Genomic DNA, 27,166 nt, shown 5'->3' on the forward strand with positions numbered 1-27,166 from the left:
CTATTATTCTTAACTTAAGCTATAATGGAAGCAATACAGCCGTAACCAAAAAAAACAAGCCACCAAAATGAGCTCCCCCACTGTGACTCCCTCCTCTTTTCTATCCACACATCTTTTTTTTTTTCTTTTTTTTTTTTATTCGACCATGCTGGCTTACTCCCGGCACCTCCAACATAGTAACAGCCATTCAAGCGTGCGATGACTAAAACTGAAACATAAAATAAAAAAGAAAACACATTACACAGTCCTGGGCGCCTCTTCACTTGAGTTGCATGAAAAATGATTTGAAAAGCGCTCATTCTCCCCTCGATTTGTGAAAGTTTCTTTAAATACTCATGCACAGCTCTCTGGCAAATTGCCCTTCTGTGGACATGAAGAGAGTTGAAAGTCAACCCGATTCGTTGTGCTTTGGCTCAAATAATAAACCCCCCGAAGGTTGGATTTCTGCATAGAACTTTAATACTCATCCATATTCATAAATATTCCATAAATGGCTTAATCTCTTATTCTTCTGATTAGGTCTTAGAAATTCCCACAACACATCGCAGACTGGCAGTATCTTGCTGGCTCCAGGATACACTATCTTCAAGAGGAGGGATGCACACCCACACACACATAAATACATACACACCAGCATGCAAATAAAGCTGATGACGTGGGTATCAGGGGCCTGGTTGTGTGTGTGTGTGTGTGTGTGTGTGTGTGTGCCCCAAATCTCCATGTTACTTTGCAGAAATATTGCATGTGTGTGTAGGTGCATGTGTAAAGTACAGTATCTGTGTCAAAGTGTGTCCAACACCCTTATCCCTGCACTCTCGCTACAACCCCGGCACAGTGAATGATGCCGAGCTGGCCTCTTAGAAGCTTATGTTACTTGGAAGCCTGGAAAGTTTTTAACTTAACTTTTTTTATCAGCCGGTGCCACACATGCTGCGTGGCCTGGCCTCCCTCTCCCATCCTTTCTCTGCTCTCCTGAGACCGCTGAGAGGCTTATCCCTCCCTCCCACTCTTCCTCCCTACCTTCTTCTTCTCCTTCTTTTCGTCCTTCTTCGTGAAGAGGGTGTGGACCCACCAGATCTTGGTGAACATGCTGCCGTACGCCAGGCTGAAGCCGAGGCCCAGGAGCCAAAGGCGGAACTGGAGGAGGGGAGAGAAGAGGAGAATTTTAATTAAAAATACCTTTAGTCAAGAATGTAGGTTTGTTTCTTTAATAAAGTAAAAAAAAAAAAACATTTTTAGAGCACAACCAATATGGGATTTTTTTTCTTTTTTTTTCTTAAATAACCAATATAATGAATTTTTGAGCAGGAATGAAAATAGACCTTTTCTATGTGGGTTGTGCACATATTTTTTCACCCATACGACTCTGCAAAGATACCCAGAACGATGCTTTCTTAAACAAATAACTTTCTTAAAGAATATTCAACATTATTAAGTAAGTAAGTAAGTAAGTAAGTAAGTAAACTTTATTTATATAGCACCTTTCACAGACAGAAGTCACAAAGTGCTTCACATTAACAGAGGATAAACAAGTCAAAAAGAATAAAACAAAATAAAACAACATAAACATAAAATAAAAATGTACATACAGTTTTTAAAAGACCAAAACAACAGCAATTAAACAACCATAGCAGACCCAAAGCAACTAATCAAAAGCCTGAACAAATAAATGTGTATATTTGTATACATTCTACGTACAATATATTACATTGTCAACCATTTCTCGAAATGATAACTGAGAAGATAAAGAATAGAATACGAATAAAATAAATAAATATTAATATTGGATGTTCAGTGTTAGTCAGTTGTTGTGTAGGAATAAAATAAATAGCTTACACCATTTCTAGAAACCCCGAGCATCATTTTCTGATCTGCAAAAACATGAAGAGGGCTGAAAGTACTTTTCCAGTGAATAGTGTCTGCAGGTTTTCAAGGCTTTGTACGTCTCTAATAATAATCATGTCTGTGAGAGTTTAAAGAGCTTTTAGTAAGAAAATATGGATGTATAGAAAAAAAAAAGGAGGTAACAAGGTGAAATGCAGGAGAGAGACATTATAAGTTTGAGGAAATGGAGAGATCGCAGCAACAGGAACAAAAAAAAAAAACCTATCCAGAGTAGAAGGTCAGAGGCAGAGTGCAGGAGAGAGGCAGAACAAAGCATGAGAGAGAATAACTGGACAGGGACAAAGAGCAGAGAAACGACAGAAATGGAAATCTCCCTCTCGCTTCCACAACAAAAAGACTCAACATGGCTGACAGAAAGAGTACTCCCACTCCTCATTAGTGCTGGGATCCCATCGTCTGTGCGACTCTGGCAGCCAGCAAATCATGTCTGTGCCACCGAATACCAAAATACATTCAAATACTTAATGAATTATGTCGCCGTTTAAACTTCCAATCGGCTTTTATCCACTGTGTGCGTGATCAAACTCCTGAAATGAGGTTTGCAGGTGTCTGCTTGCCACAGGCAGGAACATCCAAACTGTCAGGGCTTCACAACACCTAAATGTGGGTTTTTCATAATGTCACAGTAGGATCTGGCTTTACTGAAACTGACAGCTGTAACTGCAGAGTGCAACATTTGCGGTACAAAAAATAACCGCAAGGTCCAACAACGCTCTATCAATTAATGTGAATGACAGCAAGTAGGTGTACTTTCATAAGAACTCAAAAAAGTTTTTCTTATGTTTATGTCCACTAAAATTCCTAACCGTGACAAAAAGTTTGTCTAAGGAGGGGTGTTTTTATGCTCCTGTTCATTTCCCTAAAATTAGAGCTGCAAACATGCACCGGGCTACGAAAGCTAGACTAGTTATGCATCCCAGATGCCCAAAAAATCATCAGCTGCCCCCTCCCCTCTTTACAGAACTTTACAATTCCCGCCGCCTCAAAAGAGACCTGACCATTATCGATGACTCATCCCACCCTGGCCACACCTTTTTCAAACTGTTACCCTCATGCAGGCGGTACAGGACAATGAAAACACTTACAAACAGACTAAAAAACTGCTTTTATGCAAAGGCCATTACAGCATTAAATGATCACATGAAGTAACTCATGAAATGGTGTATGTAAAAAACTCCGTCCAACAATACATTAAAGGCTGCGACTTGCTTCAAAAAAGTGTAAGCTCTATTTCCCTCACATATTCTGTCCAATAGACGAAGGACAGCATCAACAGTGTGACATTTGTTTACAATGCTTGAATGAATTGGAGCCAGGTTGGACACACTGGAGGAGGTGGTGGAGAGATGCCCTGTCAACATGTTCGAGTCCATCTTGAAATACCCGGATCATCTGCTACACAAAACCTTTATGGACCAAAAAAACAGCACTGGACGGCTCCTCTCTCTCTGTTGCAGGACGGAGAGATTCAAAAGATCCTTCTCTCCCACAGCCATCAGGCTGTCTCATTCTAACACAGTTACCAGACTAACTGAATTTCCCCTCGGGGATAAATAAAGTAATTTTGATTCTGATTTGATTTTTGATTTGATTGAGAACAAATCAAAAGAATTAAAAATGCAATAATGTTGCAACTTCACAACTGAATCCACCAGACTTTATATGTGAAAGCAACCATCAAAGCAGCACACCAAGTATTATTAATGATACATATAAAAAATATGGTATTTTTTACTGCAAATTGATGTAAATGCCATTTAATTTGGATTTTAAGGGGTTAAATAGTTGAAACAGGTTTTTCATCAAACCATGGTCTGAAGAATTTTATTTTTAACTTCTACTTTTAAGATACAGGACAAGAACAAATGCATAAAAGATGAGTTTTTTTAATTCCTTCTTTACTTCCTCTGAGCCTCTTTTCAACACACATTATAAAAATGACTGTTCTGGTAAAAGCATCAAGTCACTGAAACCAAATATTTGCAGATAACACACAGCCCCACTCTTCACCGTGCCCTCTGGCTCTTTTCTACCTCTGTCTGTGTCTTTCTCCTGTTACCTGGCAGACGACGGGGAACTGAGATCTGTGGACATGGTGACCATCAATCCCCAGCGGGAACACCGCGGCCAGAGCCATCATGCAGCCCACCGCTGTCATGTTGTTCAGGTACGGCTGAGAGTTCTGGATGTAGCTGAAACGCCGACAAAGACAAAAAAACAAACACATTTAGATTAAATTAAAAGAAAACACAGGCAATTATCATTTCGGCTTAAAGGTACAATTATTGAAATTGTAGGTAAATAGGTGTTAATTGTGTTGGCGACCTTTCTGTCTGCTCTTAGAAATGTCATCATTTGCTGTTAATTGCTCTCATGTTGTTTTCTAATTGAAATGTTATCATCATTATTTCCTGGTTCCAAACATGTATCACTGCTCTTCCCTGGGCATCTCCTTTAATGTGTGATTGACAGTCATTAGTGTAATTAGTGTGAAGCGCTCAACAGTGAAATTACTATTACAAGTGAAATTAACATTTTAACTTTTTTTTTACAACGAAAAATGTGATAAGTGTCAGATAAAAGGGAAATTTGTGGAGCTCGATAAAAAACAAAATGAGCTGCAATGAAATTAAGTGCAGGAAGAACAAGGAAAGTGACAAATGTAAGTTAACTCAAAAAAGCCAGTATGCAAACTAACTGTGGTTGATTTTTAATCATAGGCTGCATAATAATAGTTGACATCATCCATTGGTTTGTGGACTTCAAGTTCGGCTTCAAGTTCGGCATTTTGGCCGTTGGCATCTTGGTTTTTGCAACCGGTACATTTGCAGAAAGGATCAGGAGCCAGAAAGATGCTACTTCATCAGCTAATGGCCTTTTAGTCCAACCAAACACTGAACAAGACGTTTATAATCGACCAAAATGTTACAGTTAACTCTGATGAAGTGTGCTGCTGCTGAAATTCCACATGATCAATAATATCAATGCGCCACTAATGATTTCTACTTGCACTGTGAGCACAACAACACACAACATTATTTTCAACTTGTTTTGAGTCATCAACAAGCGCATCAAATCCTGTCGGACCCTCTTAGGACATCAATGTAAAAGGGAACGTTCAAGCTTACACACGGTCTATATAGCGAGTAGCGCAGGTAACGTAACGCAACGTAACGTAACGCAACGCAACGCAACGCAACGCAACGTAACGTAACGTAACGTAACGTAACGTAACGTAACGTAACGTAACGTAACGTAACGCAACGTAAGGTAACGCAACGCAACGCAACGCAACGCAACGTAACGTAACGTAACGTAACGTAACGCAACGCAACGCAACTTAACGTAACGTCGTAGCTCCTTAGGGCAGTGAGTGGCAGTGTTGCCAACTCAGCAACTTTGTCGCTAGATTTACCAACTTTTCAGACCCCCCTAGCAACTATTTTTCCAAAAAGCGACTAGCAACAAATCTAGGGACTTTTTCTGGTGTTACTGGAGACTTTTGGAGACTCCTTCTTACTCCTCTTAACGAGCTGCCGGCCCCCGCAGCTGAAAGCGGCACACAGTCCTCCTGCAGCAGTCTCTCCCAGCTGCAGTCACAGAGCCCGAGGGGATGTAAACCCCTTAGCGCCCAGTCTGCAAATCGCCCATGTGCGAAGTCACTGCTGGCTGGTTTCCAATCAGTGTCTCTTTGGGTCACTTTAGCCGGTCCCGAGGCCGGATTTAGGAGGACGGTTGAAATTGTGAAACAAGACAGTGCACTTGCAATTCTAAACATATTTAGGTTGTTTTTTACTCACTTTTTGTCTTTCCCACATCATTATTCCTCTCTCCTATAGTGACCATTACAAGTACATGCACATGATACATTATGCAAATTAGACGATGATGTCATTTAGCGACTTCTAGTGTTTTTTAGACAGCCAATAGCTACTTTCCTTACTGAAGAGTTGGCAACACTGCTAATGGCCATTGACACAACAGCCCCCCTGCTGAAAAAAATTCTAGGGGAAACAATGCAATCATATGGTAACCCCGCCTCATACCCATCCAGCATACCCTGCATTATTGTCTATTTTACTCTAAAAGGGACCATAACTTACAAATAAACATCATGTTGTATTAAAGAAGACTTGAAACTAACGACAGAGACCATAAACTCATTATGAAAATGTTCACTGAGGTAAAAAATCCAGTGATCTCTCAATCAAAACAATAATAAAAGATAGAGTTGGGTGACATCAGGTAGCAGCATGGCATCATGGGAATTTTTGTCTTCAGCACCAGAAGACAAGAGGGAGTATGACGCTATTATCAGGCAACCTGTGGTGAAATATACATTTACTCATGTACTGTACTTATGTACAGTTCTGAGGTATTCGTACTTTACTTGAGTATTTCCATTTTATGTAACTTTATACTTCTACTTCACTACATGTTGAGGCAAATATTGTACTTTTTACTGCACTACATTTAGCTGCCAGCTAAATTTGTTTTAATTTTGTTAAATTTAACATAAAAAACATGATAAATTTAAAGTGATTAGATTTTTTAAAATTACCTCATGACTGTATATTAAGTATTTAAATGAGCCCCATCTTTATAAAAAGATTGTAAAAACACTGTTTACATAAATGCATCAAAAATACAAATCGAATAAAAATATTTGGAATATACAAAACAATCTGAGTGGGTCCATTCTGCATAATGAGTACTTTTACTTTTGATACTACACTTTGATGCTGATACTTCTGTACTTTTACTTAAGTAAGTTGTGAATGCAGGACCTTTACTTGTAGTGAAGTAGGGCGACCAAATGAAACAGACTGTTACCTTGATTAAAATTACAGATTTCTCTGATTTTGAATAGTTGTGAACATTTGGGATAAAGTGAGTACACAATTCAACAAAATATTTAACACGTCGTATTTTGTTAGGGATTAGACCAGCTGGAACTGTGGAGTACCTGCACAGAAACTAAACCATGTATAGCTGTGTACGGGGCCTACAGCTACGTTACTGTCAGACAGTGCTGTTAAAGTTTAAGAAACAGTTCTCTATTCTTTCAAACACAGCAGACTCCATTGACAAATAAAGGTAATTGCACCTTGCAGAACACATCACTTTGCTGAATCCTGATGATTGAAATGAAAATGAAACGGACCATTACCTTGATTATAATTACAGGTTTCTCAACATAGTCGTTTTTTGTTTGGGATCAGACCCCGTGGAACTGGTTTGATTGAAAATTGACACTAAACAATATTTTTAGTGCGAAAATGTTGCATATTATAATGTATATATTATATAAACTGCATAAACTGTATCATTTTGAAAGGCAGCAACCATTCATTGGGGATGTCTTAAGCTCCTTATCCGCATTTCTCTGCCTCCATCTTTGACACCACATGAAAGTTTTGAAATCTTGTCACCACACTTCAGTGTTGCTGTGGTAATCATGTACACTGTGCTGTATGTGAAAGTACAGACAGGAGCTTAAAGGAGGCAAAGAGTAATTACCGTAAAGAGAAAAACATAAGAACAGTGATTTTTATCCTGTTAAGACAATGTGTTTTTATAAATGCTGCATTAGAATATACTCTCAGTACTGTAATGTCTCAAAAAAACCTCCAGACTTAAGATGTTTAATACAATCTGCACTGTACCATAACACCCGCCCACCCAGCACAGCAGCTTCCCTTTGCCCCTCTGCTTGAGCTCACCCTGCAGCAGGAGGTGTGTTTTATATTCTTTCATCCTGTTGACCTGCCCTTGTGTTGCCCCGAGGGCACGCTGCTTATTTACTGTACAGCCACACACTCGTACGGCCTGCATACAAACACACACACACACACACACACACACACACACACCCCAATCCAACCTTTGATACCTCTGAAAAAAACCTTTAATTCTGTTACATACCAGGAATATATGATGTCCAGTGTACTGCAGGAGTTACTTCTGATGTGCAGTGCTGCTTTCTTCTGTTTCATGCACCGTGTCTTGGATTTGAGGCTACTATTACTAAGAAAAACTGGTATCATTTTCTCTTGTATGTGCATTTTTTGAAAGAAGCTGAGCTGTGATCCCGAAGGACCAAAATCAGATTTTTGCTGATGATGTTTAAGATCCTCCTATTCTGTAATTAGACTTTACTGTAGCTTCACTGGACACATCAGAAGATCATGTTACCAGACATAAAGGCACAATGAGTAGACTCCTACCTGTGCTTCTATGTTTCACCTCACTTCTAAAAAACCTGAATCTCCCCAGAAAGATAATAAAAGGTTTATCTTAGATTAACAAGCCCAACATGGCATTTTATTTGCCCCGGGCATTCAGGCAAACCCGAGCTTCCAACTCAGACGCCAACGATTAGAAACCTCCTGAACACATAAAAAATGTAATTAAAAATTAAAAGAAAAGAAAAAATGCAGGCAGAGGGCAGGGTCCCTACAGGCCAAAAGCTCCAGCTCTAGAACTACAAAGTCTGCAATTCTTCAGCCCGAGGCTGACAGCGGCCAGAGAGTGACACCAATCACTTTGAAATCTCTCTGATCCATGCAAAAACAAAAAATAAACCTCAAACATAACTACCAGTGTCACTGACAGTCATGCCAACAATAGATAACATAGCCAGGCTATGTGATCCAGCAGAATTATATGAGCTCTGTTGCACAAAAGCAGTCCGAGCCCAGTCTATGAAAATAATAAAACAAAACAAAACAACTAAACGTCCCAAGCGCGGCTTGAAACAAATCAGTCTGTCGACAGGTCTGCAGACCTGTTTTAGAAACAGACATCGCTACACACTTCTAGTGGGTCATACGTGATGATTGAGAGGGATTATTTTTGGCTATACAAAGAATTTTGCAAAAAAATCATACTCATTCTGCCATTAGCTGTTAATTGAAACTACAAACCGAACGCTTTGGGAACACAAAATGTATGTATTATTTGCAAACAGTTCCTTAATTAAACATTATAAATTATCTGGAGTGGTGTTTGTATACACCTGATCAATGTAAGACCACTATTAATGCTCTTTTACATCTGTCTTTGGTCTCCACCAACTCCTGAGGGAAACATCTGGCTCTTTAGCTGCTAAATGCTTCATTACATCAATTGGTCTCTGAGTGTGTCTAAGTATAAAGTAATTTTTTAAAGCTTTTTCCACAGAAAACAGCTGCCTGCTGTGGCTGGAAACAACATGATGAGAGCGGTGAGAGTGGACAAAAAATATACATTTGCAGGTTGGAAAAGCTAAACAACTGAAGTGAAACTCACTATAGTGCGGAGCTGCAGATTCAAATGATTACTCTTTGTCGGTTCGTCAACCAATCATAAACATTGACACAGTGTTTCTAAAGGCTAATTTAGGATTGCCATTGCACCTTTTCTTCTTTTTAAAAGTGGATTGGTTACATATTTTAGTCTCCTTACAAGGCAGTTGGTGGCAAACCCATTTTGTGCTTACTGAATAAATTTGATTTGATTTGATCTGACTCACAGTGTTTTGGCTGGTGAGATCAGCCCTCGGTGATACTGGGTTTGAAATATAATCAAAGCTGGATGAAGGTCTGACTGGCACACCGAAGCCAACCAGAGATCCCTGGAGGAAGAAACCTCTCCAGCCTTCCCCAAAAACTCCCGATAAGCTCACATACTTATAGGACTTTAAATCACTTTGACCCGGGTCAAACATAAAAATACTATGTTAAAAAGACATCAGAGATATGCTGCGGCGGGTTCACAGACATGTATTAAGCTTAGAAATCCGAGATCAAAAGGCAGTTTTTAAAGCAAGTCTATTTGCATTTGGTCTAGGGCTATGCTTAAGCTGCGACAATGAAACCAGCTGCTGGATCGACACAAGCCACACCCAAATCACCAACTTGGTAGTCCCTAAACTCGAGAAGCAGCAGTGCCATTCAGCATTTACATTAACCTCAACAGAGGGGAAAGATCTCTGTTGAACATGTGAATTATCTTTTCCTCCGTGTCACATTCACACATGGAGTGTAACCGCGGCGGATGATGAGCTGTGCTCCAGCAGCTGGGTGTTGTTACAGGATGTCATTTCCATTCACTGCTCCTCAAAAGGTGACCTTCATACAACAAAAAACGTGTATTTAACCTCTGAGGATCCATTAAGTTGATTTATCAATTCTCATTATTTTCAGCTTTTTAAAAAATCCTCTTAATAATGACCTCCTTCTTTGTTTGGACGACACTTTATTTTCACTTAATTTTATCCGAGAAATCACTCATCACTAATGCCTTTTAAAAAGGACAAACATGAGGAGCGGAAGAAAATGACAGCAAAGTGTTAGAATATAATAATGAATAATAGGGCTGCTACTAACCATTACTTTCATTTTAAATTCACCTGTTGATTATTTCACAGTAAATCTGTTAATTGTTTGGTCTCATCACAAGCTCCTGCCTTCTTTTGACCAACCAACAGTCAAAAAGCCAAAAATATATAACTGACAATAATATAAGACCAAGAAAAGCAGCAAATACTTGAAATACCATGGCATTTTGTTTAAGAATTGCAAATATTTGCAGGTTAATTCTCTGTTGACTGACTAATGCTTGTGGCTCTCATGATTACACACAGAATTTTAGGTTTTATTGCTGTGGGTCTGGGAATCAAACGATAAGATCCAGTGTCAGTGAACTCACCGGACGTTGCCGTTGTAGATGTTGAAGGTCAAACAGACGATGCCAAGCAGGATGCCGAGGCCAGCGAAGACGGACACTGCTGCAAACAGCTTCTGAGACAAGAACCTGTACTCTTCGATCACCACCGTCCGATCAGCCGGAGGTCCAGCACCTGAAAAAAGAAAGAAAGACAGAAATGTAGATAGAGAAAATGCTTTTGGTCCCTTCGTCTTACAATAATGATACCTAGGACATACGTATCTCGCTGAATTAATGGGATGATTACTTTATTTCTATCTCCTTTTAGCTACGACCAGCTCGTCGCTCTGCCGAAATGTCTCCATTCTTTGGAGGACACAATTTTCACCCTTTTAGGCTGAGATTTGGCACGTAGGTCAAGTGAGTGAATGCATGCGCTTCTGTGCACAGATAGGAAAGAAGGCAGGGTTTGAACTTGTCTTTTGGGCTTTCTTTTCATTTGTTACACAATGCTAATATTCTAATGTGAATTCTCCCTGTTGGTTACACATTTTTCCAACAGATGAATCTGGATAAATGAATCCAGCATAAATGCTCTACCTTGCAATGTCAATGAGAATGGAAAAACAACTTGTGCATCCACTCAATGATTTAGACAGCATCCAAAGTTGAATTGGTTCTTCCTCAGCACACACAACACCCTTCCACCAAGTTTCATGTAAACTGGGTCGGTAGTTTTTCCACAATCCTGCTGACAAACCGCACAAAAACATGACCTCAAATGACAAAGGTAAAATTTCAAATTTCAAATGAAGTGTACACTTACTTATAAGTATACAAACAACTCAATCTTGGTGCATTAATCCATATTTACAAAATAAATTTCTGTTTCTATTATACCAAACAAAAGTATTGCACAGCCTAAGTTAAACATTTTGAAAGTTTCCAGTAGTGACTGGATGAACATGTATGTCTTCATCCCCGTATTTAAATGATGTCACATCCCCCAACAGTGTGGCCGTTCAGAAGAACTACAAACACTCCTGATTGCATGCATGGTTACCGAAACATTGATGAAAGTAAGTGAAAAGTAAAAATCACAGCCTTCAACTCCTACCAGTGATTCATTCTTAAATATTAAGTTCATACTATAACTTAACGTAGTAATCATATAGACAACTTTGGTGTTAAGAATAAAAAAATCTGTGTTTCTGCCCAACTATGAATTCCTGTGTAGCTTTAAACCAGAAGAATTCCTCAGTGAGGAGGGTTCAAAGAGCAGCAGATGGACAGAGAGCCACGTTTTGCCCTCAAAAGCCTCCGCTATCTGTCTGTCCGTATCTGGGACTGCTTGCACATTTGTGTGTCAGAGAATGTGTTTACTTCTGAATATGGACTGTATATATATATATATATATATATGCATACATTGTATGCATGATAAGCTCCTATACAGTATGCATGAATGAATATGAATGCAGAGGAGCGTTTATGTGTGCATACAGTGTGTGTTGAGTTTGTGTGCTTGTTGCGTGTGTGTGTGTGTGTGTGTGTGTGTGAGAGAACCAGAGGGTGACAGAGTGTGTTTCTGTGTGTGTGTGTGTGTGTGTGTGTGTGTGTGTGTGTGTGTGAGAGAGAGAGAACCAGAGGGTGACAGAGTGTGTTTCTGTGTGTGTGTGCATGTCAGAGGGGAAGCAGAGCAGGAGTGTCAGTGCCGCGTGAAGCTGATGTGTCAGATGTCAGAGGAAAGTGTCAGAGTGTCGCCCCCTCGAGGGTCGCAGGGTGTCAACACACCCATCATGCTCTCTGTTTAGACGCTTGTCACCGCCGTCACACAACCGAGGTGCGTCTGGTGTCATCTGACTAAAGAATGACAATATACGCAGGGTTCTGGAGGGTTCACTAAGTTAAATTTAACACTTTTCAAGACCTTGTTAGTATCATAAAGGAATTAATTTAGTAGCCGTTTCATGATCATACAATAGAGGATATGGCATTGAATTAGGGTGATATATGATTTAGTGCCATTGTTTTGCATTCTCTATTGGTTTACCACAGACCTAACCACTGAGCTTTAAAAACTTATCAAATCATTTATTTTTTTAGTATCCCCTCCCCTTTCTTTGTGTGTATTATGTATCTGTGCATATATGTGCATGTGACATATATTTGTTTTATTGCATTTCGGTATGTGTGCAGACATACTATAGGTGGATGTGAATCTACTCATGCATGAATATCTCTTAGTTATTGAACTTTCAAAACTCTATGTGGGACCCGAGGTTGGGGATGAAAATGTAAGAAAATTATCTCTTTATGTTTATTGTGTTTGTACCTGAGGAATTAATAAAAACAATATATTAAAAAAATGTTATTATATTCAGTCCTTTTCCCAATTCCCAAATTTATTTTTACAGAAGTGGCTTCATGTGTGGCCAGGAAATGCAAAGCAGCGACATGGAAATCTGATTCTCCTTTCCTGCTACATTAATGGTTTTTGGAAACAAACAGTTGTATTCTTCTTGGGGAAAAATCACATATAGCCTTATGAAAGGATACAACACCTTTCTGAAAATCTGGCAGCCTTATCTCAAGTATATAGACACCAGCATGAGATGAGATCATATAGCCAGAAGGAAAGGATGTAACACTGTGTTAGTGCAGTGCAGTCTGTTTTGGGGGTTTTGTATAAGGAGAATAGGAAATTTGATTATGTGCAATATATATAAATAGGGACATAAAAATAAACACATTTTTAATGTTTACCTTAGTGATATTTAAATTAGACCCCAACCGATATAGACATTTTTGAGACTGATGCTGATACTGATTTTAGAGGGGAATATTAACCGATAACCGATATGGTGGCCGATATAGTAATTTTTTGAATGAAAACACATCCTTTTTTATGTGGACTTTTTCACCTCTCTGCAAATGTACCCAGAGAGCTACTTTCTCAAGTATAAAATTGTATTAAATAATATGAATATATTATACATTATACAAACAATGTATTACATTGCCAGATAATTCTTTAAATGTTTAACATAAAAATATAAATAGGAATAAAATAGCTAAATAAAGTCATTACTGTTCAGCTTCAGTCAACTGCTGACTAATAAAATAAATTTAATAGCCTACACCATTTCTAAATCATGGCAGGCATTGTTTTCTACATTATATATTGTGTACACCGATACTAATATGCCTTTGATAGGCCAATAATAATATTAATAATAATAATAATAGGCCGATAATATCAGTCAACTAATGTATCTGTCAGGCTCTAATTTAAATATTGCTGTAACAACCAAAAACTGATACCTGAATGCCAGCCTGGTAAAGAAGAGTAGTTGTATTCCTCTTAAAAGATCACATATAGACTTATAAAAGGATACAACACCTAAAGTATATAGACACCACTAAAAGGATGTGGCCATTTAGCCAGAGGGAACGGATATAACGCTGTTTTACTGCAGTCTTTTACTTTTTTTTTTAATTGGGTTTGTAATCTTGTAATAGTTAGTGTTAAGCCCTGTGATTGAAACTCCACAAAAAAGGATTAAACAACCTCATGCACACACATCTCACTGTTGCAACATTATATCCGAAAAGCCCACAACTGGATACAAAAACATGTTTGACTTAACATAAGACAAAATATTTAAGACTTTCTTTCATTAAATTAAAGACTTCTTAATACCTTCTAAGGTCTCTTTTGAGGAAATTTAATTCAGTGGTTTAAAGACTTTTTGAGACCTGCAGATACATTGCATACGATTTAATTTAAGCTTTCCACATTGTTGAGAAAACGTGTTTTTCTTCATTCGAAAAACGAGGAGTGTTTGTCCATCTGTGCAATTTACAGCATATCCACTATCTGAGCTACACGAGAGCACACACACACATGTACACTGCACACGTTCATGTGTTGAATAGTAGCACAAATGTGCAGTGAACCATACTCATCACATATATGTGCTTTAAAAGATATAAGAAGCAAGTGTGATATGTGCTACAGGGTTCACTGAGCTCAATTTAATACTTTCCAAGACTTTTTTTTTTAATACCACAATTTAATAACTGTTTCACAATCGTGCCGGTCAAAGCATGAAAGTATGATGGAAGCCCAGAATGGACAGTATAGTGCAGAATTTAAAAGATATATACCTTTAAGACCCTGTATCTTTTAAAGCACATATGTGATGAGTCTGGTTCACTGCACATTTGTGCTACTATTCAACACATGAACAGTGTAGTCATGTGTGCTAGGGTTTACAAGAAAACAAGTAAAAGGGAGCACAAAAAGAGCTGAAGTGAAATTTGATCTTACAGGTTTTGTGTCAGAAGTAAGAAAACCTCATTAAAATGATCATGACGTTTGTAACAACACTAATAAGTAAAAGTAGAGCCTGAGAACAGAGCCTTTTTGAAGAGCGTGCCGTGTGGCTCGCTTCATATGTTTCAAAAAACAATCCAATATCGTTTATTCAGTAATGTCTTTCTGCTTTTTTGCTTTTTTAAAAAACATTTTAAAGGGACACCATTTCCCATAAGTCTTGCTTGCTTGCTCTCTGAAGAGAGTACACATCTTTAGAAAGCAGAGATTTCTGTTAAACATTTAGAAAAATGACTTTAGAAGTCAGCAGTCAGATGGTGAGTTTTATGGATATTGATTAAACTAAAGTCCCTGAGCTGCCACAGTTATGCATTTTTAGCTGTAGTTCTTTTGTGATATATCGACAGATATATCGTTTGACCAATATTATCGGCCGATATCAAAGGCTGATCAGTATCAGTGTACATGCTGTCCGATATGTGCTATTATGAAAACCTTTTTTACACAATATATAATGCAGTAAAAAAATGTTTTTAATTATATTTCCTTAAATAGTCAGCAGTTGACTGTGACTGAACAGTAATGATATTTATTAAACTATTTATTATATTCCTATTTATTTTTCTATAATCTCAGTTATCATTTATAGAATTGGCTGACAATGTAAATAATAAATTCACCGTAATCTGAACCTCGTCATCAGAGGCATTGCTAGAAAGCTTATGTGTTTTACATGTTCCATATCGTTGCTACGAATTAGATTAAACCTTTTGTCTTCAATTAGTGACTTCCATTAAGAATGTACAACATCTTTAAGGGCTGTTTTCTCAAATTTATTGCCATAAATCTCAACTTCAGCTACACTTGCAGACAGCAAACTGACCAGTTTTATTTCTAAATATATTCAGAAGATTTTTACAGAGGTGTTTGTCTATATATCTTTCATACCCTGATTTATAGAACATATTGTTCCGAAGATTTTTTTTATGGCTTTTGACAGTAACTTCTGAATTATGAAATTATGAATGTCCTACTGTAAAAAAATCTTTGAATCTAATATATTAATATTATTATTATTATTATTTTTGATAATAATAATAATAATAATAATAATAATAATAATAATAACAATAATAATAATAATAATAATAATAATAATAATAATAATAATAGTTATTAGTAATATTAACTTTGAAATTGGCTTTCAGATTTATGTCCTGGAAATATATACAAATGAGCACATATTTAATAAGTTCAAATCTCATTTACATATCCAAACACAACATTTCTGAAAACTTGTAATGCAAAAAAAAATTACTGTCTTCATGTGAATAATAATGTGGAAGTTTAATGGTGATATCTATATATCTCTGTGTCACTGTATAATTCATTCGTTTAAATTGTTTTTTTTATACACAATTTGACATAATGCACACATTATATTCCTATTATTATTTTTATGTAATCCATAAACAAGGACACTAAAGCCTGTATATGTGAATGAATGAGAGGAATTAATATATGCTGCGTGTGTGTGTGCATGTGTCGACCGTCCATTCAGTCGCTGTGTTTGCAGCGTTTAAACCGTCCTCCGTCCTTGATCAAGGAATCAGGACAGGGTGTTGCCATGGAGACCCAGCTCTATAACAGTTGCCACAGCGATTAGAAGAAGAGCGAGCTGAAGTGGTTGTTAGGGCGACCGTAAAGAGAGTGAGAAAGTGAGGCGGGGAGGCGCATGGTAAACACACAGGAAAACAAGCGGCGGGGTTAAGTTGAGAACCCCCGTGTGTACTCCACCCTGTCAGTGTGGAGCAAATCAAGCACACTCCCTCCCTCGTCAAAAAAGAAAAAAAAAACTTCCCCAAACTGAGTCAGCTCCAGAGAGCAGGAAATTACTCATTTCCTCTCAACAAGTAGATGTCAGATAGATGTCTTTATTTGGTAAACAGTGAAGTCAAGCTCCGACAGAGGAAGCAAGACACAAACAAACTCACCTCGGAGCTGGAGAGCGAATCAGTTTCCACCCATTTGGTTTCAACCAAAGCCCGACAGATATGGGATTTTTGAGGCTGATGCCGATACCGATACTGATTTTAGAGAGGGGAAACTCTAGAGCTCGACAGATATATTGGTTTTGGTTTAATTGATATTATCGGCCGATTTCGGCCTGTTAGCCATGCAGTCTGATTTTATTCTTTTTTTTTTTACGCAATTGAACTGAAAAGCAATGATGATTATATACTTATTTATTTTATTCCTATTTATTCATTATTTTCTCTCATTTATAGAATAGGTTGACAATGTAATATATTGTTTGTATAATGCATAATAATGTAAAACAATGTTAAATATTCTGTAATACAGTTTGAGCTCTGAGAAAGGAGCTCTCTGAGTACCTTATAAAAAAGTACCCATAAAAAAGGTATTTTTTCCATTCCAGCTCAAAAAATTACTATAATGGCCACCATATCGGTTACCGATGCATTCCCTCCTCTAAAATCAGTATCGAGTTCACCACTTGAACGGCTGTGGTCGGAAGGTCTGTGATATGCTCACTGACCATGGCAGCCTACATGTCCAAGTTTCCTTGGGCAAAATACTGAACCTCAAAGTGCATCAGTGTGTGAGTGAATTCCTGATGGTGGCAGGTGGCACCATGCAGAAAAGCCTCAGCCACCTGTATGATTGTGTGTGTGAATGAGCGCTGTCTGTAGTTTTAAAGTGCTTTGAGTGGTCGCAAGGCCTAAAAAAGCGCTATACAAGTGCAGTCCATTAACCATTTAGCACTCCGCATAGGCACCAAGAGAGCTACTTTCTCAAACACAAAACCTGATTGAATAATATTTAATATAATATCTGTCAACCGATATATCTGTTGGGCTCTAGTTTTAACTGGGCTAACACAGAGCCAGTCACGTTGCAACAAGCCAAACTAAAGAGCTGGCAGCTGGCCTGGTGAAGGACATGTTGCCTACATGCATACAGGTCACCCGTCCCTCGCCACTGACATTGACCTGGAATCACTACCTCTTCTGGGTTCAGTTAAGCCTTGGCAACTGATCATTTCCTTAAAAGCCTAAAATAAGGCGGCTCTCTACGGACCACCGAGGCGTGCAGGATTGATTAGTGGCACACTCTGTCCAGGCACAAGTATGTCACCTCTCCAGGGAGGGACGGGCCAGTAAACAACCACAGAATTGGTCTTGGTGTCTGAGGAAAATCAGCAGTAATAGGTTTTCACAGCAAACTAGAATACAGGCAGCAGGAGTTTGAGAGAAGGTTCTGGTTTGTGTGACATGAAAACGAGCTTCTTCATTTAGTGGAAGGATTTAAAAACAAAGTTTGGTGGTGAGGCTCGAGCAGCGGAGAGAGAAACATAAAAAAAGGTGAAGAACACAGGTGCATGGTGTTCCTAAAACGACTGGCAGTTATTGTATTTAGGCCCATTGGTTTGTCCCACTTACCAACTCGGTCAGCATTTGGAGCTGCAGCAGTATGATGAGGCAATTAAGGTACTTAAAAACCTTTAGCGCCTGATCTGCTTTAAACTTTTTTTTTAAACTTTCTCAGAGTTATAACTAAGCATGTCACGGGAACCAATACTAAATGCTGAAATATTGAGAATGTATCAGTACTCGTTTTTCTACAGCGGTGCAGGTAGCAGTGAGAATCAGTGTGTTTCAACGCTGCAGCTCCAGATCTCCCCCTGCCACTAAAAGTTCGCTGGATAAAGCGAGCTCCGTGCACTGCAACATATATGCACATTTTTTCAGCCTAGCATTGTTGAAACAGCCGTTATATGGGTAGCGAGAGCAACACGTTGATCTTCACTGCACTGTTCTCTGTGCTCCGAGAAAGTGGCAGCAAAGAGGGAGTTACAGATATAACCATGGTTCTATGAATTCTTCTTGACTGTCAGAAAAAAAATTAAATAGAACAAGCTGCAGATGTTGTTAATGTTCTAAAGTTTTATTGTCATCCAGGTATTTCATACGGTCTCTGTCGATTAGGAGGAATGAACTGAGATTTATTGTTTTCTTTTTTTACTGTGTAATGAGAATCTTGGAATTTCACTCTTATGTGACATCCATTGTCATAACTCGCTCAAATCTAGTCAAAAACACAGTCCTGATGTGAACACACACATACTTGTAGACTGAGAGTGACTTGCACTTTCTGAGGGTATCATTATCTCCAATCCATCACAAATACATCTGCTTAGAAATCAGAAAGCAAGATGCTCTTCTTATTCCAAAACCTGCCTGAAAATCCTCACATTTTTAAGTTTCCTTTAAGATCAAAGTAATCCAGTGATATATGTCTGTACATCCATGGGTACATTTCAAACAGAAACTGCTAAAAGCTAATGCAGTATACTTTAATGGGGCTGTTTTGTCAATTATAAACAAATCTGGGCAAAAGAAAAAAAATTGGAGCCTACAGATTACCCACTGGGGAAGGGGGAGCAGTGTTGCAGTGTGTTAGACATTGAAAACTCCTGGATTTGCCAGTCAAACCTAGCTGCTGCCCAGTTTGATTACTGTGCATCTGCTGTGCCAACATTTTAACACATGTTGGAGAGTGAGTGTGCAGGCAGCGTCAGCAGCCAAATAACTAGCTTCACCCAAACTAGCGGTTAGAAAAAAATCCAGCATGATTATATGTCATTTACACAGCAAGAAAGTCTAAATTAAGCCACAGCCGAGGATGTCTTAATGTCAAAGCACAAAAAAGTGACCCTGTTGACTCACAGCATGACAGGCAGGACGCAGACACAGACACAGGAAGCCGGGTGCAGACAGTGTCATGACCTCTATCTTACCTATCCAAACATCATTGCCAAACCAGGAGAGGTTCTTCTGAGAGCTGTCATAGTAACCGATCTTCTTGTAACTGCCTCCTAGATGATTGGGAAAGAAAGAAACAGCAAAAAATAGAGTGAGAGAGTAAAATAAAAGCACAAAAGTCAGAGAGACAAATGAAGCTTAATTAGTTTTTTTCTTCTGTAACTCATTTCCTCCCCTGGTGTTCTGTGGGGGATCATGGTTTCAAACAATACAACACAACTTGACACAACTGATTTCTATTCATGCAACCAGCATTTAGCTATTTTTCGATCGTTGCTGCTCTTTCATATTAATGGTATGCGTGGGTACAGAAAAGACACACAATGAACAGATTGAACGGAAGAAAGAAATGAGGGATGAAAAGGTGCATAAAGAAGGACAAACAAAGAAGTACCAAGGAGAGGAGAAGGAGAAAAGGAAGAGAGAAAAAAAGGAGCTTATGTGGCAGTCTTGACCAGGAATACTGATGAGGTCCCACAGTGATTCAGGGATGCAAGTCAGGTCGTCTCATTGTGGATGTCAAATTACCTCGACACCACAACAGGAAATATGAGACAGAGTGTGAGGGGAAAGGGGCAGGATTATAAATCCTCATCCTTTAGGACGCCAAAGGGAACAGAGGTAGAAAATAATCCTCAACCTTATCCTGTGCGGGGAAACTCATTAAGTCACTAGTGACAAATAGGATGCCATTTCCAGAAACGGCTTAAAACGAAGGCCTGTGCCCAATTAGAGCGAAGCCTTGAGTCAACACAATCCTGCACCAAGCCCATTCACATGCAATTATAGGATATTGAGACCAATCGCAGTGAAGCCCATAAAATCCACCTCCCCAAAAAAGCTCTGAAGTGAGCTGAAAGCAATAATCGATACATGAGGACTACAGTCAACTGGTATTTGTTTTGTTTTTTGTATATAAGTGACATTTACTCTTTACTGCAGTTCAACATCTGTGGGAGGACAGTGTGGGAGTTTTTTACCTTGCAGTTGTTCGATAAGAGTCATTGCCATCCTGGAACCCTGGGCGTCAAACACCACTTGGCCCTGAGAGACAGAAAAGAGGAAATGTTTTGTTTTTCACTGCAAATGATTAACTTCTTCCTTGAAGGAAAAGTTCGACGTTTTGATAGTTGCTTTCTTGCCAAGAGTTTAGATGAGAAGATTGATAGCATTCTCTATAGTCTGTGTGCTCAACATGAAGCTACAGCCAAATAACTTGGCTAGCTTGGCTTTCGCACAAAGGCTTGGGGAAACAGCTTGCCGGGCTCTGCCAAAGGTATAGTCACACAATAAGTTTATACAATGAGGTACTGTCACCAACATTTTGGATGTGCTTCACTTTGCTATTTTCAAATAAAGTTTAAATAACTTGGAAACTTTTTTGGCCTCACTGTAGTGATGTTGCAGTGTTCCAAATGTTATAAGAATTAACAGAAATGATAGACAAACTACAAAAATAGGTTGTAATTTGCCTTTATCATGTTACTTTTTCCATTTTGCACTCAGATGCCACTTTATTAGGTACACCCAAGCTGCAAATTCCAGGCCTAAAAAGTGAAGCCAATGTGTGCCTTAAACTTGCATTCTTTCTAATGGCCAGCAGGGGGCGACTCTACCGTTTGAAAAACAAGTCTTGTTTGATTTATTACCTCATTAAACATTTTCCTTATGAGTTTATGGTTTATGCTTATGGTTTATGCTAGCTTCAAGTCTTCTTCAATACATCATGATGTTTATTTAGTAAATTATGGTCAAATTTTTAGTAAAATTAACAATGAAACAGTGTACACTAGGTTGTTATTGTAACTTGTAACTCAGAAACTTGTTTTGGGTGTTTTCATCTTAGAACTTTGAAAGCTAATTGTAACATTTTGGCCGGCTAAAAATGTTAAGCATTTGGTTGTACTAAAATACGCTGAGGAATCCGAGGTTAAGTCCATTTTCTTTTAAGCCTGTTTTTTTCCAATCAAAACAAGCATCCCAATTTATATGTAAACTGTGAATTATGGATGGACCTTGCTGACCAAGCCAGCTGGTAATGTAGCGTTTGCCTGGTTTGTAATGTGTGTAACTTCCACAGTTCGATTTTGTCATCCAAATATTGTCAGCTCTGGCTGCTGGTGGCTACATCTACCACTTTTATACAGTCTATAGGTACACCTGTGAAATCTGAAGGGACCCAATACAACAGCTCAGCCATAAATTTCACGCTTAGGAAGATCATAATGTTCAGCATTTGGCTATGTGTTTATTATTGCAGCTGCAGTTTGCAGTAGTGTTGGTCTGGACTGCATTATATTGAGAGGTGTTTTTTAATGTTCTGTATGCCACATTTACAAACATAAGTGGAGAAGAATATCAGAAACAAATTTCAATATAATTCAAGACAATGGAGTCCATTACAACACTGCTTTAAATTATGTCTTCATTAATAAACACATAGCCAAATTAACTACTAAAATCTAAACAAAACTGACCATTATAAGATTCATAAATGTAGAATATGTGGCAGAGCTGCGATTTTACAGGTGTGCCTAACAAGGTGTCCAGGGAGTGTATGTGAACTGTTAAGTTACTTTATTACACTAAATTCAATTATTCTTATTTTCCTTCCAGAAATAGTGGACACTCAGGTCCGTTATCTGCCTACAAGGACTATTTCTAAACACTGCATACTCATATAAATAACTATGGGGGAATAAACTGTTTTTTATTATCTGTACTTTGTTTTCTCACCCTCTGCACTTACCGAAACACCTTCAAAGGAGCTCGTGTTGAGGGCCCTGTAGATCTCAGAGGTGATGTCATGGTTGTTGTAGTTGAAATCCTCCAGTCGTCGGCCCTTGGCCTTCAGTGGTGCCACAGTCTTATTGAGAGCAAGAGCCAAAGCCCACACTGCATCGTAGGCCAGAGGGGCCTCCTGAAAGCCACCAGTCTCCTCTGGGTTCTTCCCACCCAGACGAGACATCAAGGCGGCGATGAACTCCTGCGATGTCTGACAGAAACAGGACAGAAAGGATATCAAAGAGGAGTCCCTCGAAAGATTACAGGCATGTTTGTAGTGAGATCATACTTATTTGTTAATTTGGGTATGTTTTATAAACCTAAAAATGTCTTTAGTTGTCTTTAGAGGGCCATGGATGAGAGCAGGTGGCAGATCTGTGCAGAGCACCGGAACGAAAAACGCGACACATCACTGACAACACGGCGGTCAAAGCTGGCTCTCCGGAGCAGCTTTGACCTTCTGTGACGCAGCCGCCTTCAATTGTGCTAATTGGCTATTATTTGTGACGTGTAACGTTATTGTGTACGTTATTCTTACATTTTAGAATAATTATTAAAATGATATGTAAATAATGAATAAAATAGTTACTCCAGCAGTTTGTGTGTGAAACATGCTACCCTGACGATTCAAATACTTGTTTACATGTTAGAGAGGCAAGTTTTGTTCTGATATTACAGATGTCCCTTTTGCAATTAGCCAAAGTGAAATGCTATGATTAGAGTTAAAAGCAAGGTGAAGTGCTGTTTCTATTATGGCTCTGACTGACATTATTATTTTCTTGCTTTTAACTGCCATTTAATTCAAGTATAAAACACCCACATCTGGGTGCAGCTGGGAACATTAAGACATGCAGTCATAAAAAATGTATGTGGCTGCAGAACAAATGACGGGTCCTTAAAATCTCAGAAGGGATTTTCAACTTTATTTCCGACGTATTCCTTTTCTCTCACAAGTGTACAATTAAGCCTTTTTTTAGTAATTAAACACCAATATACATGGTCTCCCTCTGAAAGCAAGGATACACAGTGTGACGGGAGATTATTGCTACCAATCATCAAGGTGTCCCCGTGGATTCTCTGAGGCCAATTAGGGCCCACACACCCCCAATTCAGTTATGTCAAATTCATCTCATTGAAATTCCACCTTGGCATTTGGCATTTAAATCTGCCACTACCTACTGAAAACTAGCTGACAATGTGCTATTGCATCTCCTGCAGCACTGGCACACCAGCTTCATCTGAATGCTCTATCTAGAAGAAATATGCCAATTTCAAACTTGAAATTGAATTTGAATAGATTGACTATGAGCAGGAGTTCAGGCTGTAATTCTTATCAGCCGTTGAGCAGCACGTCAACAGCTAAATCAGCAGGTAGCGGCAGGTGCTGTATGAATATAAACAACAGCTGCTGATGATGTGAGAGAGAGAAAAAGGAGGGGCACTGGGGAAGAAGGGCGGGTGGGCGGCGGAAAAGGTGCGGATGAGAAAATGATAAGGAGAAGGGAAAGGTGGGTAAACAAGAAGAATGAAAGGATGATCCACCATGGACCAGCAGAGTCAGAGAAGGTCGAACAATGGGAGAGACGGAGAGAGGAAGAGACAGTTTAAGAGGATTAGAGGAGGTGAACAGAGGAGAGCGACGGGTGAGAGAGAAGCAGAGAGCGACTGCTACCTGAGAGGCAAAATTATAAAAGGAAGATGTTCAGAAAGAGTGCGACAGTATTAAACATCTATTTTTCTACTCTTCATCAGCAGTTTAGGAAACATAAAATTGATTCAGGTCATGCACAGTTCACTGAAGATTTGGCATTTTTTCTCTGAACACACTCATGGGAATCGATTAATTTTATATGGATGGCAGAACATCATTGTTAAGGATACAAAGAGCTTAACAGTTAGAAAGGGTTACTCACAATGGATGAACAGAAATGAGCTCAAACTACAATAACAGAAATTCAAGACAGAAGACATCACAGTTAAACTGACTAATAAGCCATCACTAGAAAGTGTAGTGTGACACCACAGAGCAAAGTAATTTTGGGTTTATTCTGGGAATTAAATCTAGGAATGTATACTGTTTATTTTGATTATTGTGTGTACAGCCATATTAGCAGCTCTGCGAGGCACAACAGTGCTTTGAGCTAAATGCTAACATCAGCACGCTAACTCAGAATACTGATCTGTTACAAGGAGATTCTGTAATACTCTTTCATGTACTGAAGGTCCTCCGTTACGCCAGCATCTCTTTTCCTACAGTGAACCAAACACCGGCAGCATAATGCCACCTTAAGTGTCATTTTAGATAGCAAGCAGGTATTGTGGGACCAAAATAGTGACGTGTAAACAACATTGTTGGAATAAAAGCACACTTTTCCTGCCTTGAACACGATGTATAAAAGAGAAAATTTCATCTCCGATTATCCTGCTCAAAATACACAATATTTTCCTGAAAAACTTTTTTAATGAAATGGTGATCACAGATATGAGGGTTCAAACTGGAGGCATTGCAGGTGGGCACCTCATTCCATAGTTTGGACTCCATAGTATTTCCACACATCCAATTTAACTTTTTTTTGTGGGGGATCCAATGGGCAAGCTGAGCCTTTAGCCGTGGTGACAGGTTTAGGATTTTGGATTAACTGGAGAGAAGCATACCCCGCTTTTGGAAATTCACAATAAGTCAGGAAATCAAAACAGAACTGTATGTTAGCGCTGTAGACGGACAGAATTCGCCACAATCAACAAGTTTTTTTTAACGTTAATTAGCAGTAATGATATCATCCCATCCTGTTTCGTTGAATTTGAAGGTATTAAAAAGGAACATCTTCACACTGTCGTCTGAGACTCTGGTACGTAATCAGCATCACATTTGCACTTTTTGCACATTTGCACCCCCCATTTTTCTTTTCACCTTTTGTGTGCATGGAGATATAAAATACAGGTGATAATTAGTGTAAAACCACAGTGTTTCTTCTCTCAGTATCTGGGTGTTTTTTCCATTAAATCTGTGGATGGAGTTTACTAATGTGTTTGAGAGGCTGTACATGTGTGTGCAATCTTCTCTGTTCTCTTATGTCATTATTTTAAACTATCTAACTGATTTATCCTCAGTGATTGTGATATGTTGTACCTGTGTAGTGTCACCTGTATTTGTACCTACGGAAATACAATTTGGATCTCCATTTCCCATGTGTATGACAAAGCACAGGTGTGCTCTATTTCATGTCATTATAAGCTCATTAAACATTTGCATTGGACCTGAGAGCCTTAAATACTTTGCATTGTGATGTATTCTTCCTGAGGCGTTTCAGTCACTTTCAGTCACAAATACAACTTATTATTTGTCAAATACAGGACCACATAAGTAGATTCGAGCTGTTGATGTTGCAATTATTCACATCTGTAAACATGAAAATGACTTATTTATAATAGTTGTGGGATAGGTAGTGTTTTGTGTGTTCCTACCATGTTGGAGACGCCGCGGACCGTCTCGGGATTCAGCATGACGATCTCTGTGGTCACGTGCCCCTCCACAGCCTCCGTCATGTTCTCCACTGTACAGTTGATAGCTGGGTCTTTGATCTTGAACCAGTTGTCTGCGTACCAGCCTATCAGGAACCACACATACTTCTTCCCGTAGAGCTTCTCCTTGAACACCTGCAGCAGGGAGAGAAGGAGGCAGATATGGGGGGTGGATGAAGGGAGGGGGAGAATGATAAATAAGCATGAGGAGAATTATTCCCAGAGATGTGTTGAGCATGTTGTATCACTGCCAAACAAGGAAATTCATTCAGACATTCAAATAGCTCATTACAGAGCTCTATTTCTGCTAATAGCCAGTCAGATTCAGTCCATTGGGATCAATTGTGCGAGAAAAGGTACTAACCTCACAAAACACCTTCCTGGCTTCAGTCTCATAAAAAAGCCCCACAATGATCCTTGCATCTTGGCGCTGCGTCAAAACATGAAAATAAAACATGGCTTAGTTACTTCAGCAGCAACAATGTAGCTTCACTATAGCACAGCTTGATGTGGCAGCGCAGCGTGCCAAAGTTCCTGCTGCTTCGCAGGACGGCACGTACCGCTGTTCAGGAGTTGCTAATTAGCATGGCGCATTAATTTCCTCTATCAAATCGCCTCTATGCTAATGGTATCGTGTGCAGCTGTGAGCCGAAAGGAGGAAGGAGGGGGGGGTGGGGACGACCAGCAGCTGAGGTGAATTTTTAATCAAAGCACCTTGAGGTTCTTGACAGCGACAGCCGGGTCGGTGAGGAAACTCTGGCGAACGCTGATCTCAATGCCTGCCTCCTTCGTCCTCTGCTCCAGATCGTCCAGCGTCTGCAAGATGAAAGGGAAGGACAGAGGGAGACAGACAGGGAGAGGGGAGGGGGGAGAGGGGGAGGTTAGAGAGGCAGCTGAACCGAGACAGACAGAGGTGCCGGGTTGGGATTACAGAGGAAGACAAAAGAAATGCAACCAAGTCCGAAGAGACAAAAAAAATAAAAAAAATAACAAAAACTGAAGTGCATATGAGAAATGTCAAGAGAGGGATGGACAGTGTGTATGATAAACAAGAAAGGCAGCATGGAAGAGAATAGATTTTTAGACAAAGAACACGAGTTGAAAGCAGAAAAGAAGAATG

General features: G+C 39.1%; 1 protein-coding gene across 3 annotated transcripts in view; it reads right to left on the reverse strand.

Moving 5' to 3' along the window:
- gabbr1a (gamma-aminobutyric acid (GABA) B receptor, 1a) overlaps window positions 1-27,166 on the reverse strand; it is an 88,503-nt gene that overhangs the window by 11,772 nt on the left and 49,565 nt on the right. For all 3 annotated transcript variants that reach the window (XM_059338878.1, XM_059338879.1, XM_059338880.1), the window contains 9 exons: window positions 26,761-26,862; window positions 26,411-26,476; window positions 25,990-26,181; window positions 22,490-22,735; window positions 20,721-20,784; window positions 19,716-19,793; window positions 10,597-10,747; window positions 3,965-4,097; window positions 1,021-1,137 (listed from right to left, as the gene is read on the reverse strand). In XM_059338878.1, the coding sequence (XP_059194861.1) occupies window positions 1,021-1,137; window positions 3,965-4,097; window positions 10,597-10,747; window positions 19,716-19,793; window positions 20,721-20,784; window positions 22,490-22,735; window positions 25,990-26,181; window positions 26,411-26,476; window positions 26,761-26,862 (1,149 nt within the window). The remainder of the gene's footprint in view (window positions 1-1,020; window positions 1,138-3,964; window positions 4,098-10,596; window positions 10,748-19,715; window positions 19,794-20,720; window positions 20,785-22,489; window positions 22,736-25,989; window positions 26,182-26,410; window positions 26,477-26,760; window positions 26,863-27,166) is intronic.

Source organism: Centropristis striata, chromosome 8 (genome assembly GCF_030273125.1).
Source record: "Centropristis striata isolate RG_2023a ecotype Rhode Island chromosome 8, C.striata_1.0, whole genome shotgun sequence".
Classification (NCBI taxonomy): Eukaryota; Metazoa; Chordata; class Actinopteri; order Perciformes; family Serranidae; genus Centropristis; species Centropristis striata.